The sequence below is a fragment of the Girardinichthys multiradiatus genome, chromosome 10, assembly GCF_021462225.1.
Source record: "Girardinichthys multiradiatus isolate DD_20200921_A chromosome 10, DD_fGirMul_XY1, whole genome shotgun sequence".
Classification (NCBI taxonomy): Eukaryota; Metazoa; Chordata; class Actinopteri; order Cyprinodontiformes; family Goodeidae; genus Girardinichthys; species Girardinichthys multiradiatus.
The window spans coordinates 29,426,351-29,446,495 of NC_061803.1; the positions used below are offsets into that span (position 1 = coordinate 29,426,351).

Below are 20,145 nucleotides of genomic sequence, written 5' to 3' on the forward strand. Positions count from 1 at the left end.
GATCGTCAAAGAAAAGGTTGTTGCTGCTGTTGCTAAACGGATCAAGGCTCAGCAGGTAAGAACACTTCCTTGTCGCAAAAGTACATTTAGATATCAGTAATTCTTGTTTATTATAAGAAATCTGAAGTTATTATTTTTATCAATTATAATAATAATCTGAAATTATTATTATTGTTAATAAAATAAGATAAATTACAAATGCATACAATATATATGAGATCCAGATATTTTTGTGTGTTTTGTTCTACAATGGGTGAGTACACTGAGTGCAGCCAAGCTATATTTCTTGCTTAATTTGGTGCATTTAATGTTCGATTGTTCAATTTGTAACACCTTAGTTAACCCAGTAATTGATCTAATTGATCTAACGTAAACAATTGCTAATCTATACACGTGTACATATATATATATATATATAAATATATATATATATATATATATATATATATATATATATATATATATATATATATGTGTGTATGTTTTAATATAGCGAGATGTAGTCCGTCTTAAGTGAATTATTTTGAAAATTCAGATGTGCTCATTCTGTCTCCTGGTGGTGCGGTATGATTCATGACTCCGGCCGTGCTCCGGCATCCGGCCGGCAAAAATAGACGCGAATAAGATGGCCGTCCGCAAGTCTCAGCACATGTGCTCTGCTATCTGATGAAAGCTGACTTGCTTCTTCTGACTCTGCTTCGTCTCTCTCTGATAGTAACTGAAATATATCTAAAGAAACATCCGATTTTCTGCTGCTGTCTGTGTTGCTACCTTTGTAGCAGCAGTCAATTTACATCCCGGGGGTTCCCCTATTACATCATAAAAGAGGGCAACAAAATCGTAAAGGAGTAGTCTGGAAATGCCTTTTTAGTGACATTTATGACCATATATCTCAACAACTGTTCATTTCAGTGGCATGAATTTACTTTTTAAAATATTGTATCAATTTTCCTTTCCATAAATGAAATTGGATTCATCATGAAAATTCAATGTCACAGGCACTTTAAAAATGTGTTTACAGATGCTTTCAAACCAATCTGACTAATAGAAACATATCCCAAAAGAGAAAGTTGGATTCACATACATTAAATGGAGGCAAAGACAAATAAAATCTTAATAAAATACATTACATATTGAGGGTGTAAAGTGAAAAAATGTGAAAAGGAGTGTAGTATCCTTCCTTCCTAGCATATCATAGTTACAAATTGTGTACTTGTGCATGTTAACACAGGCATTGAAAGGAATATAAAATTTTCAGGATTTTTTAATTGAGTCTATTTAAAGTTATTAAAAAATCTTTGTATTCATTGCAAAACATTTCAGGATGAGCTTCCAGTGAGATGTGCCATTAACATACAGTTTTTACAGTACCCCCGTGTTAACATAATGACCCTTTATCACCTGAAGTGTGCTTCTTGAGGTGCCCACACTGTGATTACAACTTTCCATCACACTTCAACAATGGCCTGACAGAGAACAATAGTTGTCATTCAGGATTCAGACAACATGAAACGTGTCCTTGTCCTGGGTCGGGGCTGGGGGCAGTGGTGTCCCCTAAGCAACGGCCCGATTAATGCAAACACAGCGTTGCCATGGAGGCAAAGACACAAATCAGTTCAAACACTCACTGGGGCCCACCCGGGACAGCAGAGCAACCTGCCGACATGGAGGAGTCACCCACTTTTGAAGACAAAAGACTAGATTTCATAGCAGACTGCGTGCTGAGAACACTTAAACTGAAGCCGGATAGATGGGAAAACTGCATGTCTGACGAGGACAATAGACAGGTGTTACAGGACTTCCTGGACACTGCAGAGCAGAGGACTCTGGTGGTGTCCATGACCACAGCTGGACTGCTGGTGCCCACAACCTCATTCACTGCCAGCCCTAAAAACCAGGCAGTGTACTTTATGAAGAGAGACAAAGCAGCGCTGATTCCAAAGTCCATCAAAGAGAGCTTAGTCTACGGAGACTTGTCTTCCGCTCCACTGGACCAGTTTTCTGCTCTAGTTGGGGAGGTAAGCAGCAGAGCAGAATACTGTAATGATTACACATGGCTCAGTATAAGCAGATGGATTTCTTTCATCCACTATGAGACTGTATCTTTGATTACAAAGGTATACAATTACACAGATGATTCTCAAGTATGTTCACTCAAGATTTATCAGCTTGACACCACAGCAATTAGGAAACAGGCAGATTTATTTTATTTAAAGCAGGTGCACATTATTATTACACAATTCTAGTACTGTAGGTACCTCTGAATTGAAAGTACTTAATATGCCAAAAAAATGCACCTACAGTTAGGTTCATTATGCGGTACACTATCAGATTTTATTGACTCACTATCAGCAAGATACTTCATCTGTTTAAAATGATGATAACCTGACTATATATAGTTTCATTTATACATTCCATCCACCCTTCATATGCATAATAATGTCATATTCATTTTGGCCTCTTAATTCTTTTTCTTGAACCATTCTTTTTTGAGGTTGGAATGATTATGCAACATCCAACTGCAATGAGTTTTCACAACAATAATTGGTTGTAAAAGTTAGAATTGTATGTGTATTTTCTCAAATCCACATCTAAGAAGAAAAAAATGTAGATTTATACAAATTTGGGGACGTCTTTTGGTGCTATTTTGAAATACCTTCAGATTTCTTTAGTTCAAACAATCATGTAAAAGCACAATTTATGACCATTTTGCCAAGGTGTGATACTCAAATTGTATCTTCACACGGGAGGAAATCTGCTTGGATGTTAAGGAACAACCCCAGAACAACACAGGGCTAAAGCCTGCCATGAACTGGAAATCGCTAGAGAACCAGTGTCACGGTTCACAGTAATGCGAGTTTTACATCCTCGCCTCTCGCCCATAGACTGCTGGAGATAGGCACCAGCTCCCCCGTGACCCACTATGGAATAAGCGGTAGAAAATGACTGACTGACTATATATATATATATATATAAAAACCTTTTGAAAAAAACAACCTTTAAGCAGGTAATATATATGCTTTTTATTTAACCCACATTTATGTATTGATTATGTTGTATAAATCTAATTTGATACGTAACCTTTTTCAATCCAAAATCAATATCTAACACCTGAAGACTACTCATTTGTGACACCTCTTTAGGTAGTGGCTCCACTGCTCTCCAACACGAAGAACCACGTTAAATGGCCGCAAGTTGTCTCTCAGGACATTAGGCACCACCTCCACTCTCTCAAGACCAGCGTGTTAGTTGTATCAGGCCAAGTCCAAGGGAAAACCTTGCTCCCTCTCCCTGCAGGTTCTGAGAAAGTGGAACAAAGAGCCCTGGAAGCAAACAAAAGGTAAGCAGGGAGCTGTGCCACACAGGATCATTTTAAGGCATCATTTGTCTTTCATGTACATTGTGAAATGGTTTACTTGTATAACATCACAGTGGTGGAACAGTGGATAGGGGTATTATCCACTCTTTGGAGTCCACGGTGATCGAGTGGAGCCATCAGATCAGCACTGTCCTCAAGAAAGACTCCTCTGACGCAGTGCTGGAGGGAAAAAATCCTACACCTCACACTGAGCTGCTTCTATGGAAGAACAGGTCAGCACCTCCATCATTACGGAACCAGTAGCCAGCAGCTCCTCTTCATAGGCACTGCTTTGTGTGCCCAGCACATCCCTGCAGGATAAATGCTGAATTATTTTGTCAGTTCTTGCTGATGCTGCTAAATTTTTAGGTTTCAGAATACCTGTGCTATGGAGTGAAAAACGAAATTTTTGGCTCAGCGCTCCCTTCATGTCTTCTGTTGAAGGAAATCTGCTTTCATAGCAGAATTATCACTAAATTACAGCAAACTGCACCGCAGGTATTAGATCTTACAGCAATGAGCCGCAGCTAACTGTTGCACATGGGAATGATGTACCTAAAAAAAAAAAAGACATACCAACTATTAAACATTCGACATGCAGTGGTTAGAGGTTCCATCTGCTCCCTGACTGCAGTCAGATTATAAGCAAGTGAAGTTATTTTTGATTTGCTGCTTCAAAATATTTCTTTTGTCATTCAAAAGCATCAATGTTCCCTTTGAAATAGCGAGACAGAATATTTTTCCACAAGCCAAGATATGAATACGTGTTTCCTGCATTCTAACACACTAAACAAACTGGTGGTGTATAATAGGAATTAAAAAAAATAGCCCTATGTTTCAGGGCCTTGGAAAAAAATTCTGACCCCTTAGACATGTATTCATTTTATCACATTTTAACCATAAACTTGAATATATTTTTATTGTGATGTTATGTGATAGACTAACACAAAGAAGCACAGTTATATGTTTACTGTATTTTTTCATCTAATTTAAAAATGAAGCGATAACAATGCAAAGTACGAAAACTGTTTGTTTTTTTGTGGTTGTCTGTTGAATTTTTAAAAGACTTTCTTGCAACCCTAAAAGTGCATTCTTTATTCTCATCTGTGCAACTAAAACTACTAAATTATTAGTTTAAAAGTAAGTGCTCTGGGAGACCTCTGCAGAAACTCTCAGTAATGAACTTCCAGTTTCATCCTGGATTTTTGTGAAAATGTGATTAAAAAACGTTTTTGTGTTTCTTTCCCCTGTAAGATATGCAGATTTGGAGTGCATCCACTCTCAGCTTAACTCCTGTAAAATGAAAAAGATGGAGGTATTGTTGGAGGCTGTGGAAAGCAGCTATTATCCAGCTTTTATTAACATGCAGCGGGACGTCCTTGCAGGTAAAACCATTGCTTCATTTATGATGATACGTTTATCTTTACATGCAATAAGTAAAATTAACAGATTATTATTTGGCAGCTTTAGAGGAAGCAAAGGACATTTGCATATACCTGACACCCCTACAGTGCCTTCTTGAGGAACTAGAAACCATGGACTTCCCTGATGTCAAAGGTCAAATCCAAGCTTTTATGCACACAGTGTGTCTGGTATGGGTCAACTCCAGACACTACAACACCCCAGGACGTCTTGTTGTCCTGCTGCAGGAGACATGCAACCTCGTCATACAACAGGTTAACTCAGTTCTCTCTATTATTATTTTCTGGGTGAGTGTTTGCCACATGTTTTGCAAGAGTATTTATTTTCCACCTTTTCTAAACTGAGAGCACCTGTTAAAACACAGGGTTCTTGGTACAATGTTTTGTTTTACTGGATTTATTGAGAATTTACTATCTTTTGGTGCAGATTTTCTTCTTTGTCGTGGAACGTTTTACTGTTCCTTACGATGTTTTTGCAAATTTTTAAATTCAATTCAATTCAATTCAGTTTTATTTATATAGCGCCAATTCACAACACATGTTGTCTCAAGGCACTTCACAACAGTCAGGTTCATACATTCCAATTAATCCTAACCATTGAACAGTGCAGTCAGATTCAGTTATTTATTCAAATTGGATAAAAAGTTTTTCTATCTAAGGAAACCCAACAGATTGCATCCAGTCAGTGACTTGCAGCATTCACTGCTCCCGGATGAGCATGTAGAGACAGTGGACAGTCACTGGTGTTGACTTTGCAGCAATCCCTCATACTGAGCATGCATGTAGCGACAGCGGAGAGGAAAAACTCCCTTTTAACAGGAAGAAACCTCCAGCTGAACCAGGCTCAGTGTGAGCGGCCATCTGCCACGACCGACTGGGGGTTTGAGAGAACAGAGCAGAGACACAAAAAGAACACAGAAGCACTGATCTAGGAGTACTTTCTATGGGAAGGAAAAGTAAATGTTAATGGATGAAGCTCCTTTAATCGTTTCACCTAGAAAGAAAGAACAGATAAACTCTGAGCCAGTTTTCATGGTTAGAGTCTGAAAAAGAGCACATAGAGTTAGTCACAGTAAAAGCTCAGTTAGTTGCCATGTCTAGGAGAGAGAAAGGGTTAAACACTAAAAGACAGGGCCATGTGGATCATCAGTAGAGTTCAGATTATTTAATTAAACGACGCTAATTTACAACAATGTCGTCACAAGGCTCCCCACAAGGTGTCCCACTGATGGTCATTGTTATACTAAAAACCACAAGGTTTCCTGCATTCTCTCTGTCAGACTGATTATAACCATTGGAAAAGAGAAGGGGTCATACAGGTAGCAGAAATGGAGGGTGTGTTTGCACATCAACCATAACTGAACTGGTTTAGGCTAAACCTGACTCCCCCTTACTCCATCCAACAGGGAGGGAAGAAGATGGAGGTAAAAAATAAGGAAGAAAGCTCAGGATAACCTAAGCCACTCTAACTATGGGCTTTATCAAAAAGGAACGTTTTAAGCCTAGCCTTAAAAGTAGACAGGGTGTCTGCCTCACGGACTAAAACTGGGAGCTGGTTCCACAGGAGAGGAGCCTGATAACTAAAGGATCTGCCTCTCATTCTACTTCTAGAGACTCTAGGAACCACCAGTAAACCTGCAGTCTGAGAACGAAGTGCCCTGTTAGGAACATATAGAAAAATCAGATCTCTGATGTATGATGGAGCTAGATCATTAAGGGCTTTATATGTGAGGAGGAGAATTTTAAATTCTATTCTGGATTTAACAGGGAAGGGAAGCTAAAATAGGAGAAATATGATCTCTCTTTTTAATTTTTATCAGAACTCTTGCTGCAGCATTTTGAATCAGCTGAAGGCTTTTAACGGCATTTTGTGGACATCCTGATAGTAAAGAATTACAATAGTCCAGCCTTAAAGTAACAAATGCATTGACTAGTTTTTCAGCGTCACTCCTGGATAGGATATTTGGCAATGTTCCAGAGGTGAAAGAAGGAAATCCTAGAAACCTGTTTAATATGGGATTTAAATGACATGTCCTGGTCAAAAGTAACACCAAGGTCTTTTTCTTTATTACCGGAGGTCAATTTAATGCCATCCAGGTTAAGTGATCGACTAAACAGTTTCTTTTTTAAAGACTCCGGTCCACAGATTGCAACTTCTGTCTTGTCTGAATTTAGAAGCAAGACATTTTAAGTCATCCAAGCTTTTATATCTTCAAAACATGCTTGTAGTCTATCTAACTGGTTGGGTTCATCAGAATTTATGGATAAGTAAAGCTGAGTATCATCAGCGTAACAGTGAAAATTTATCCTATGCTGCCGGATAATTTGACCTATTGGAAGCATATATATATATATATATATATATATATATATATATATATATATATATATATATATATATATATATATGTAGTAAAGAGAATTGGCCCAAATACTGAACCCTGTGGTACTCCACAATTAACCCTGGCATTTAAAGATGATTTATCATTTACATGAACAAACTTGAATCTGTCAGACAGATAAGATTTAAACCAGCCTAGCGCTGTTCCCCTGATCCCTACAGCATATTCCAGCCTTTTTAAGAGAATATTATGGTCGACTGTATCAAATGCAGCACTGAGATCTAACAGAACCAGTACAGACACAAGTCCATTATCTGAGGCCATAAGAATATCATTAGTGACTTTCAGCAGAGCTGTTTCAGTGCTATGATGAGCTCTGAAGCCTGACTGAAACTCTTCAAACAGGTCATTGCTGTGTAAATGCTCACACATTTGATTAGCAATTATTTTCTCAAGAATTTTAAATAAGAATGGAAGATTGGATATAGGTCTGTAATTTTTCAAGTCATCTCGATCAAGCGAAGGTTTCTTAGGTAAAGGTTTAATTACAGCTAACTTAAAAGCCTGTGGTACATATCCATTTACTAAAGATAGATTAGTCATATCTAAAACGGGGCTGGTAATCAGAGGGAACACTTCCTTAAATAATTTGGTTGGGATTGGGTATAATATACAAGTTGAAGGTTTAGATGAAGCTAATATTTCTGATAACTCAGGAAGCTCCACAAGATCAAAACAGTCCAAACACAAATCAGGTTCTGCAGTTATTTCCAATGTTGTCTCACTTGCTGAGGATGAAGTAATCATCTTCGGGAGTATGTCAAAGATTTTATTTTTAATAGAATCAATTTTATTTAAGAGGAATCCCATAAAGTCATGACTGCTAAGAGCTAAGGGAATGGATGGCTCAACAGAGCTATGACTCTGTGTAAGTTTAGCAACTGTACTAAAGAGAAACCTAGGATTATTCTTGTTCTCTTCTATTAATGATGAGAAATAAGCTGTTCTGGCTTGGCGAAGTGTCTTTTTATACAACAGTAGGCTATTTTTCCAAATTAAGTAGGAATCCTCTAGCTGTGTAGAGCGCCATTTTCTGTCCAATTTTCTAACATTGTGCTTTAAAGTACGCAGATCTAAATTAAACCAAGAAGCCTGCCTCCTTTTAATGATTACCTTCTTTTTCAACGGGGCTGCATTGTGTAATGCATCACGCAATAATGAAGAAACACTATGAACAACAGAATCAATCTGTGAAGGGGCAGAAACAGAATTATTGCCCCTCCACTGTGCTTTTCATTGATAATGAGGAAATTAAAAGTGGAACAGATTCTTTAAAGGTTGTTACAGCATCATGTGATAATGATCTACTATAATGAAATTTTCTTTCAGGTGTGGAGTACTCAGTTAAATTGAACTCAAAGGTTATTAAAAAATGGTCAGACAGGACAGGGTTATGAGAAAATATTTTTATGTCTTTACACTCAATGCCATATGTCAGCACAAGATCCAGAGAATGAATACAAAGGTGGGTAGGTTTGTTAATGTTTTGAGCAAAGCCAATTGAGTCTAAGATAGCATTAAACGCTATATTTAGGCTATCACTTTCAGTGTCAACATGAATGTTAAAATCCCCCACTATAATAACTTTATCTGTATTGAACACTAAATCAGATAAAAAGATAAAACTGATCTAAAAATTGAGAGTAAGGGCCTGGTGGACGGTACAAAACAACAAACAGAAGTGGTTTTAGTCCTTTGCAATTTGGATGAGGAAAACTAAGGATTAAATATTCAAAAGAGTTGTAGCTATTGATTGGTCTGGGACTAATCAATAAATTGGACTGAAAGATGCTTGCTACTCCTCCTCGCCCAGTATTTCGAGGAATGTGAAAATGTAAATAATTAGTAGAAGTTGACTAATTTATAGTAACATAATCCTCTTGCTGAAGAAATGGGAAGAATTTTCTTCAGCAAGAGGGAAGAAATAACATTTCTTCCCAAATATTTACAGTTTCAGAAACCCTCTCCAATGAGGGTCCTGTTAGTCACCACGGCCAGAAAAAAACAACTTAGCAGGACTACGCCAGAATTCAGCTACAGATCGATTTATCTCCTGTGGCAAATATGCACAGTAAACATAAAGGTTGGTGTTTAAAAAACAGCCAGTGTTCTGATGTGTGAAAACCTCTCTGTTTACTGTGTTAGTTTGAAATATTTGCATTATTCATCCCAGAGGTAATGTTTAACTCATGAGCATAATATTAGCTCAATTGATAAATGCATTACAACCACGTTTTGACATGGATCTACTAAACAATATATATGATCATAATGAAATATACAACCTGACAAATCAACTGGGGATTGACTTACAGCACCTTGCATAAAGATTTATACACTTTTCACTTTATCTCACATTGGACCAGTAAAGCCCAACTTATTTTATTGGGAGTTTATGTAATAGACAAACACAACGTGGGGAATGATTGTGAATTGAAAGAAAAGTGGTATGAAGTAGCTTTGGAGTAGCTGCAGAGATTTTCAGCTCAGGTGGGAGAACCTATTGACAGGACAAGTATTAGTTATGTGTTCCTCAAATTTGGGCTTTATGGAACGGAGGAAGGAAGAAAGCCATCTTTGGAAGAAAGTCATAAGAAACATGTTTGCCCTAAGCAAATCTATGGGAAACAGCAAATATCTTGATCAGAGGCCACTGGTCAGATGAGTCCAAATTTTTACTTTCTGGTCGTCATGCAAAATGCGATGCCTCGGGGGAAACTAATTTGTCCTGGACATGTCATATCCACTGTAAAACATAGTGATGACAACATCAAGCTGTCGGGATGCTGTTGTTTAGCAGGAACAGGGAAGCTGGTCAGTACATGGAAAGAAAAATGAAAATAAATATAAAGCACTCCTGGAAGAAAACCTGTTAGAGCCTATAAACAACTTTAGACCAGGGCAGATGTTAATCTTCTAGAAGTAGATGTTAGCATTTATATTTGCTAGAATGACCCAGTCAAAGTTTAGACCTGAGTACAGTCTAAACGTTTTTTTTTTGTAAAATATAAATGATGTACCATTTACTTTAGCACCTAACAATTATTAACCGCTTGTGACTGAGTCTATCACATAAAATCCCAAACAAAATATTGTGAACTGTATTGTTGTTAAAGAAATTTGAAAATTTGCAAGAGGTGCAAATACTTTTGCAAAGTGCTATATTTGTTTTCCGTTAAAATTTTATGAGTAGAGGTATGGTACAGGAAACTCAGAAAATTCACTTGTCTTGCTTTCTTTGCAGAAAACCCAGCAGTTAGATTTCAGTATTTCATCTTAGATCTATCACCCTTTTCAACTAATAGAGCAGAAGGCTCACACTGTCTGCCATGAGCCTGCTCTGCTCAAACAGCTGAAGATTTGTTTATACTCTGAACCGCTATGCTCTCCAAATGCCAAAAGTCACCAGGAGATTGTCACAGGACTTCTGAGCAAAGTCTCAGTGCTGACACAGTCTTTAGGTCTATGGCCTTTGAAGAAGCAGAGCATTTGAATCATTACAGTTTTTTGTGACATTAACTCATCTAAATTCTGAGTTTAAGTCATGAGATTTGAAAGCATTCAGATGTATCTAATCTGTGATTGCTTTTGTTGAAGTTTAGTCATATCTCATCTGGTTTCACATCAGAGTTTATCTTCATTGAGGATGCACTCATCTTAGACCACAAATATGACTGGTTTTAGTTATATGCTCATGACATGCCTCATGCATATTGTGTTGTGAAATGTTAGAAAATTGCAATGAACAGTCAACCAATAGTGGCAGCATAGATGTAAGTGTAAGCAGACTTCCAAGGTTAATAGCTTTAAAGATTTTCACAAAACCCTACAGGAGTTTTAGAACTGATAAAGGATGAAACACAATAGCAAGTGATACTCTGTTACCTTTATCTGGGAAGTCAACACTTTGATCTAGTAACAGTGACATCGACAGTCTAACTATATTCTGCTTTCAGTTTGAAAACCACTGAGGTTTGTTAAAAGTTATCAGGCTAATTACAGTTAGGCAGTGCAAGAAGATTTGATAATTCTTTGTGTTTAATGCATTTATAGAAAGTAACAACCCTCAGAAAATTGAATACCTCTTCATTTTAATGTGTGGCAGCCATATTGGAGTCTGAGTTTGGGGCTGAGTGAAAACCTATGGGAATTAGATTTCCAACTTCAGGACTTGTTTCTGTTGATTTATTCAACTTTAAACTGACTAAGTATTACTCCTGAGTACAGGAGATTAACACCACATCTCAATACCGATGTCCAGGAGAGTATTTTTTTATCCGAGCATGTGATGTTATGCAAGCAAATCTGATCTCAGGCTTTCTTTTTGATTTAATGAGTTACTCAACAGCCAAACATTAAATTATATATGATATACCATGAATTAAACAAAAAAACTAAAATTGAAAAGAAAACCTAAATTTTTGTTTAACCTTGAAAAAAAAGCTGCTAAACAGTCACATATCTATCTTAGTCAGTGACTTTGGACCTTTTGATGGCTTTGAAGGTGCAGAAGTCTTAAACATTTAGTTGTACTAATGCTCTCTGTATTTTTGTGTTAGCATGCCATTTCTGAAGCATTGTCTCTTTTTACATGAAGCAAGTAACCTAATTTACACTTGCTGTCTAAACACAGATATTCTCCAGACTTCAGACATTTCTGAAAATGTGATATAAAGAACAATGTTATTAAGGGGTGGACCTAATCACTCAACTTCAGGCCATCCAGCTGCTATTACAGCAAATATACTGTATACAGCAAGCTTATGAAAGCCAAGCTAACATGTTAATGATCTCCAACTACCAGGCCAATGTTTATCTAGGTCCAGAGGAGGTTCTGAAAGGAGAAACTGCAGAGAGCCTTTTAAGGGTCAAGACAAGTCTGGAGGTCCTGCAGCTTTTCAGGAGCACATATGAGGACCATAGGGCCAATCTGAGAAAGTACCAGAAAAATGGGACCATGGTTAAGCCTTGGGACTTTTCCACACCGCTGGTTTTCTCAAGGTTGGATCAATTTATCAAAAGATTGCAAAACATTAAGGTAAGCATGGGAAAGATGAAAGATGAAAACTTAGCAGGACCCATAGCTGGAACTTATTGGACAAATGAGATTGCTCTGTTGAGCTTCTCTTTGCTGTTTTTATCATAGGACATCCTGTCAACATCCTTGGACCTGATGAAGCTTGAGAAATTGGAGATTGGAGGCATCCGAGGAAGAGCCCTTAGCCTGCAGATCCAGTTGCTTTATCAAGAGTTCTTGGAATCTTACAAGTTCTTCACGAACAAGCCATATGATTGCTTGGACATCACCAACATGGTAAGTGTTCCTGCTTTTTATGCTGGTTACGTTCACATCTCTGCTGGACAATTAGAGTGTTGTTTATCCAAGGCAACTCTAGGGTCAATTCATTTTCCCAAAATATTGGGAGCAACAACACTCAGTGTGGATAACGCCACGGCTGACTGTTCACTCGATTTTTGTGGAGCAAACTGAGTTCCTGCCAAAAAAAAACCCTCTTTTAAATGCCAAGGAAGTTGCAGGTTTTTCTTTTCTCAAATCGAGACAGGCAATTTATTTTGCTTGTAAGAAGCAGTCAGTCTTAGCTGAATAACTTGGAGTCAGTGAGATGTAAAAAGCAATATGCCATGCTGGCTTTGGGTTACTTTGCCCTACGGTTTAATGTTTTGGCCATTGTTCTTGCTGAGCTGTTTTCCTTGCAGGAGTTTGAAGGAGATGTGAGGGACTTTAAGCTGATGGTGGATGACACAGATCGGCGCCTAGGGGCAATCTTCTGTCAGGCTTTTGATGATGCCTCGGGACTGGAGCACACCTTTAAGGTCTGGTAACATAATCTCTCTTTCTTAAATGAATAATTCAATGGACAAACACACCTTAAATTTAAATCCCTTTAATTTTTCTGATGTTTTCAGGTCCTGGAGATGTTTGTCAGCCTGATAGAGCGTCCATTGATTGCAGTGGATGCCATGGGCAGATATCCCATCATTTTGAACATGTTTGACAAAGAGCTAGACACCTGTAACCTCATCTTCAACAAACAGAATAAAGCTACAAAGGAGCTCAGTGAGATTCATAAAAATATCTCTATTAGTATTTACCTCAGTTTTTGAGGTTAAGTTCATTAAAAAACATTCAGAGCCTTGATATCTCACAGCAGTGCATTTGTTATTATGTGCTGGCTTTTTATGTTTGAATAGGGAGGGAGCCTTTCATGTATCTTCCTTACAAATGGCTAAATAATAGTTAAGAAAATAGGTTTCTGCTCAGTGAACAGTGAGGTCCATTAGAACTCCTCAAGGACATTATGAAATTTGTTAAAGTTTGAATAGTGTTGATTTTAAAACTTGGTTTAGAAGAACACAATTAACGGAAACTTGCTGACTTTGCAAGTCTTAAATACACCACAAACTAATTGACAGTTGCACAGGCTCGCTTATATTATACTGCAGTATGTGAATGGATTACTTAATTTCCTAGAAATAATTCTCATTCACAACATTCAGGTTGTTCTGCTTGCTTCCCAAAAGAACAGTTACATTGTCTAAATAAAAAGACAAAGCTGACAAATCTACAAACATTCTTCATCTGGTGGTTTTGGTTTCTTTTACATGGAAGATTTTCTGCCATTGATAAAAATTATAGAACCACGCAGATATGGGTTCCTCTATTAGGAGTGTTATCTTTTACCAATGCAAAACAGTAATCTCTTAGTGTTTTGCAAAAGTATCCACACCTCTTGTACCTTTATACATTTTGTCATGTCACAGTCCCTACAGATTTTTGTCCTTTTTGTATCTGTAAGTTTATCATTCTATTAAAAAATACCTATCCACCATGCATCTGCCAATGTCCTGTTGCCACACAACCACACACTGTGACACAGGTCTGGACCTAAATCGGTTTTAGATGCTGTGTCATGAACTTAAAATGGCTGCTTATGCTCAGAAACTGGGCAGTGAAGTAAAACAATTCTGTAAAGAAGAGTGGACCAAAATTCCTCTACAGCAATGGAAAAGACTCATTGCTAATTATTGTAAATGTTGAAGACAGTTTTTGCTGCCATGAGTGGGAGAACCAGAATCAGAATCAGAATCAGAAAAGCTTTATTGCCAAGTACGTTTTTGGACATACAAGGAATTTGTTTTGGCGTAGTCGGTGCAATACAGTACAAATTAAACAGTATAAACATATCTACAATATAACATAAATATATGTGCACAGTTTTAAGTGAGTGAGAGTAAATATAGAGCAGTATAGGATGCGAGAGCAGTACAACAGTGCAGGTGATTATTGTGCAAGTATGGCAGTGCAAGTAAAGCAGGAGTCCAAGCTGAGCGTTAATGTAACGCATAGAGTTGCAGGTTACAAGTGTCCTGTCAGCAAAAACAAAAGGGGGGGGGGAGTGTCAGGGTGGTTTCCGGGCTTTGTTAACCAGGCTGGTGGCAGATGGGAAAAAACTGTTCTTGTGGCGTGAGGTTTTGGTCCGGATGGACCGCAGCCTCCTGCCAGAGGGGAGAGTCTCAAAGAGTCTGTGACCAGGGTGGGAGGGATCAGCCAGAATCTTCCCTGCCCGCATCAGGGTCCTGGAGGTGTACAGTTCCTGGAGCGACAGTAGACTGCAGCCAATCACCTTCTCAGCAGACCGAATGACACGCTGCAGCCTGCCCTTATCCTTGGCTGTAGCAGCGGCGTACCAGATGGTGATGGAGGAGGTGAGGATGGACTCAATGATGGCTGTGTAGAAGTGCACCATCATAGTCTTTGGCAGGTTGAATTTCTTCAGCTGCCGCAGGAAGAACATCCTCTGCTGGGCTTTCTTGATGAGGGAGCTGATGTTTGGCTCCCACTTGAGATCCTGGGAGATGATGGTTCCCAGGAAGCGGAAAGATTCCACAGTGTCAATTGTGGAGTCACAGAGGGTGATGGGGGCAGGTGGTGCTGGGTTTTGCCTGAAGTCCACAACCATCTCCACTGTCTTTAGAGCGTTGAGCTCAAGGTTGTTCTGGCTGCACCAGTCCAACAGATGGTCCACCTCCCATCTGTACGCGGACTCGTCACCATCAGAGATGAGTCCGATCAGGGTGGTGTCGTCCGCAAACTTCAGAAGCTTGACAGACTGGTGACTGGAGGTGCAGCTGTTGGTGTACAGGGAGAAGAGCAGAGGAGAGAGAACACAGCCTTGGGGGGAACCGGTGCTGATGGTCAGGGAGTCAGAGACGTGCTTCCCCAGCCTCACGCGCTGCTTCCTGTCAGACAGGAAGTCAGTGATCCACCTGCAGGTGGAGTCGGACACACTCAGCTGGGAGACCTTCTCCTGGAGCAGAGCTGGGACGATGGTGTTGAAGGCATAGCTAAAATCCACAAACAGGATCCTGGCGTAGGTTCCTGTGGAGTCCAGGTGCCGGAGGATGAAGTGAAGGGCTAAGTTGACTGCATCATCTACAGACCTGTTGGCTCTGTAGGAAAATTGCAGGGGGTCCAGGAGGGGGTCGGTGATGTCTTTTAGGTGGTCAAAGGACCACAGAGGTCAGGGCGACGGGTCTGAAGTCATTAAGCCCTGTGGTCCTTGGCTTCTTGGGAACAGGGACAATGGTGGAGGACTTGAAGCAAGCCGGCACATGACATGTCTCCAGTGAGGTGTTAAAAATGTCTGTGAAGACTGGAGACAGCTGATCAGCGCTGTGCTTCCGGCTGGCTGGTGAGACAGAATCCGGTCCATTAGCTTTCCTGGGGTTCTGTCTCCTGAAGAGTTTGTTGACGTCCCTCTCCTGGATGGAAAGAGCCGTCCCCGGAGTGGGTAGGGGGCTGGTGAGGGGGAACTTCAGGGTGGGGGTTGGAGGTGCCAAGGCCCCTCTTGAGGTTGGGGAGGTGGGGGTGGTGGATTGTGGCTGCAGCTGTTGGGGGGTGTCGTGGGGGATGGTTGCAGGACTGTCCCTTTGTCTTTCAAAGCGGCAGTAGAACTCGTTCAGGTCGTTGGTGAGGCGTCGGTCGTTGATGGAGTGGGGAGCTTTCGGCTTGTTGTTGGTGATCTGCCTGAGCCCTTTCCAGGCAGATGCAGAGTCGTTGGCTGAGAACTGGTTTTGGAGCTTCTCAGAGTACAGTCGTTTGGCCTCTTTCACAGCCTTGCCAAACTTGTACCTTGCCTCTCTGTATATGTCTTTGTCCCCACTCCTGAAGGCCTCTCCCTTATCCAGTCTTAACCTTCTGAGTTTGGCTGTGAACCAGGGTTTGTCGTTGTTGTAACTCACCCTGGTGCATGATGGTACACAGCTGTCCTCACAGAAGCTGATGTAGGAAGTCACAGCCTCTGTGTACTCGTCCAGACTGTTGGTAGTAGTCCTGAACACATCCCAGTCTGTACAGCCTAAACACGCCTGGAGATTCTCCACAGCCTCACTGCTCCACTTCCTTGTCGTCCTCACAACAGGTTTGCAGAGCTTTAGTTTCTGCCTGTATGCAGGAATCAGGTGGACCATGATGTGGTCGGATTGGCCCAGTGCAGCACGTGGGACGGCGTGATAAGCGTCTCTGATGGTGGTGTAACAGTGATCCAGAATGTTGTCCTCTCTGGTCGGACATTTTATAAACTGTCTATATTTGGGGAGTTTGTGGGTGAGATTACCTTTGTTAAAGTCGCCAACGACGATAACTAAGGAGTGCGGGTTGGTCCGCTCCACACTCAGTGTCGGCGAGCATGCGCTGTGCGACCTGCACGTTAGCTTGCGGCGGGATGTAAACACCGACCAGGATGAACGAAGTGAACTCACGGGGGGAATAGAAAGGCTTACAGTTTATGATGAAGGCTTCCAGGTCTGGAGAACAGTGCTGCTGAATCACTGTCACGTCGTTGCACCAACCACTGTTGAGGTAGAAACAGATTCCTCCACCTTTCGCTTTGCCGGAGAGTTCCGTGTCTCTGTCCGCTCTGTAGAGCTGGAATCCTGCCAGCTGCAGTGCAGAGTCCGGTATTAATCCACACAGCCACGTCTCCATGAAGCACAAAACTGCCGACGAATAAAAGTCCCTGTTTTTCGCACGTTAGAGAGAAATATTCCAGGTAACGGTGTTCGTAGTCCACGCTGGCGAAGACGTACCAGCACCCCAGCCCGTTTCCCTCTCTTCTGGCGTTTCACCGCGTGAGCAAAGGTGAGCAAAGGTGGGCGCACCTTTGACCAGAATGTCCAAACATTCCAGAGCAGTAGGCAGAAAAGTGGGAAATAACTCCTCTGGTATAGTAGCCCTGATGTTCATGAGTTATTCTCTGGTGAGAGAAGAACTGTCTAAACCAGTTATTAGGTTTAGAAAACAATTACTTTTTACATTGGGCCAAGTTGGTTTCATAGCTTTTTTTTTTTTTTCCTTTGATGAATATTTTATCTAAGATTAAAAAGCAAAATCAGAAAAATCTGTAAGAGGGCAAATATTTTTTCACAGCGCTGATTTAACTGAGAATTTAGGTGCTAGGCCAACACAACGTGCATAGTCATGAAGTGGAAAGGAAAGGATAGAAGGTCTTAACATCTTTTACAAATATCTATCTGAAAATTGTGGAGTGCTTTGTATTTAGTCTCCTTTAGTTAACATAATCCTGTAAACCCATGTGTGTCCAAAGGTCACCTAACTAGGAATATAATCCCATCTGTCTCCAGTTTAATCTCAGTATAAATACACCTTCTCTGTGAACACCTTTAGATTTGTTTATTTATAATAATTAACAAACTGAACAATAAATACAAAGAAACACAGCAAACAGGTTAGTAGAGAAGATAAGGTTTTGTCAGTATAATAGTTTATGATCTGAAATAGAGAATTGTCTTAATCTCTTAATTTTCTAGAAATCTGATGAGTTTTTTTTCCCAGAGGCTGTAGCAAATGACTGATCTAACCAGGGCCAGCAATGAAGCCAATATCTACAATCTTACAACCACTTTCATGCCACAAAATTTAATTTGGTCATTTTGGGATGGTCATTGTTACGGATCCTGGACTAACTCAGTCTTCTAAACTCTTTTGTAAATAAGCATCTTATGCAAATATGGCTGTGGCACATGGCTGTGTAAATTAGGATTTGCAATAACTACTATTACATCTTTGAGGTTAGAGCTGTTTTTCTAGTGGAAAATAGACATGGGCTTTTAACCAGCAATGAGATTTTCCAAGGTTGTAAACGGTTAAGGCTTCAAATTGGCTAAAATGTTTTGTCATAACATCATTACTGTTTAAATGTCATTTTCATGAGATACCAAAATATGTGCCAAAGTGACCAGAGTTTTCTCTTTGTGCATGAAGCATACAATATGCAGCACTGCCCCTTCCCCACCTGTTGCTACACACTTTCCACTGGTGCAAAGAAGGCTGAGGCACCTTTATGTTGTAAACAACCCTTAAACATTACTAAGTGTATCTTTTACATGTTTTCTTATTTCTTTCTTTCTATGTACCAAAATCAAAAGTAAACAGTATAAAAATCTTTAATATAATAGAATCTAATAGAGTTATATAATTTTAACAACAGTAAGAATAATTATTTCTGTTTTAGATAAAAGCAATAAGATACTTGTACTTTTTAGTTTCTAATATTTCAGTAAAAACTGTTTTAGGGTGCACTTTTGTTTAGGGTTGTTTTACCTTGAAAGTCTCAAACCAGATTATGACTGCCAGAAATCAACTTCAGCCTATTACCAGCTTAGGTTTGTCATTATTTTCAGCTTCTGAGAAAACTAATCATTTTTTTATACAAAATGAAAGCACAAGGAGAGTTGTGCACTGCTGGTGAGGTAATAACTGCTCACAGCTTCTCAACAGAACCTCATTTAAATTCCTAGGGATCTGAACATATTTACACAGTTGTGTTTACATATTACACAGAAATCCATATCTGCGTAATTCTGTGCAATGATCTACATGTCTGTCCTCCTTAGGCTCAGCACCGGTGCATAAGAATATGCCGGTGGTAGCTGGAGGGCTGAGGTGGGCCTATGAGCTACAACAGCGAATTCAGGTCCCCTTCTCCAAACTGAGGCATCTCTTCCCCCTGTGAGTCATGCTTTCAGCAAAGATAAAGAATTCAAACTTGATGTTTTTGCTCTTTTCTGAGGGTCTCAGAATGAAATCACTATATGAGGTGCTGTAAAAGCCTTGTAAACTTTCATTTTTTCCGCAGGTGCTTGGAGTCTGCAGAAGGAGCCATGGTTATCCAGAAATATGAGGAGATGATGCAACTGCTGGACAGGTGTGTGGATATTACCTCACTTTACATTGTATGTCATCATGTATGTGTCATTCAATAACAGAATAGGATAGAGGTCAATTCGAAGACATCACTTTATTGCACTGTAAATAAAAGAAAGGAAATGTATTAGGTAAAAAATACCTTAATAACATTTCATCCCTGTGAAAATATCTTTAAAGTAAGTGTTTGCAGAATTCTTAGTTTATTGTCTAGCATTCATAAAGAGGTCTCTTGTGGATCAGCATGTAGGCATGCAGTTCTGGCCATGATTTATGTCCTCATTACTGTGGTGCTGCTCTGCAGATCATTCCGCAGGACTCCCATAATCCAATATGTACTGTCGCTGCTCACTGATGCCAAGTGAGCAATGGACCCCTGGACCACATGCAGAAAAAAATTATTTTTGCGGTCAATGAAAAAAAAAACTGTAAAAATTTGAGAAAATATTAAGACCCATTATATGAATATATTTAGCCTTTTTTACTTTGCTGCTTTTGTGGAGTTAGTTAAATATAATATTAGAAGCATCCAGCTAAAACTAATTTAAGGTTAACTGTGACACAGAATTGTTTCTTTATCTTTTGCATTCCCAAGCAGGCAAAGGGTGAAGTCCAATGTTCTCTTTTGCTTTCCGAACTGATAACAATCACCCAGAAGTATCTTAGTGGCAGCCATGATAAGAGATTAAAAACAATTTAAAAGTTAAGCAAAGCCTT

General features: G+C 39.6%; 1 protein-coding gene across 1 annotated transcript in view; it reads left to right on the plus strand.

The window, feature by feature from the left end:
* The first annotated feature begins 1,592 nt into the window (after positions 1–1,592).
* Positions 1,593–20,145, plus strand: part of dnah9 (dynein, axonemal, heavy chain 9) — a 274,955-nt gene continuing 256,402 nt past the window's right edge. The window contains exons 1-11 of the mRNA XM_047377712.1: positions 1,593–2,018; positions 3,144–3,340; positions 3,433–3,591; positions 4,613–4,743; positions 4,823–5,034; positions 11,986–12,219; positions 12,328–12,495; positions 12,900–13,016; positions 13,110–13,260; positions 19,119–19,233; positions 19,361–19,429. Of these exons, the coding sequence (XP_047233668.1) occupies positions 1,593–2,018; positions 3,144–3,340; positions 3,433–3,591; positions 4,613–4,743; positions 4,823–5,034; positions 11,986–12,219; positions 12,328–12,495; positions 12,900–13,016; positions 13,110–13,260; positions 19,119–19,233; positions 19,361–19,429 (1,979 nt within the window). The remainder of the gene's footprint in view (positions 2,019–3,143; positions 3,341–3,432; positions 3,592–4,612; positions 4,744–4,822; positions 5,035–11,985; positions 12,220–12,327; positions 12,496–12,899; positions 13,017–13,109; positions 13,261–19,118; positions 19,234–19,360; positions 19,430–20,145) is intronic.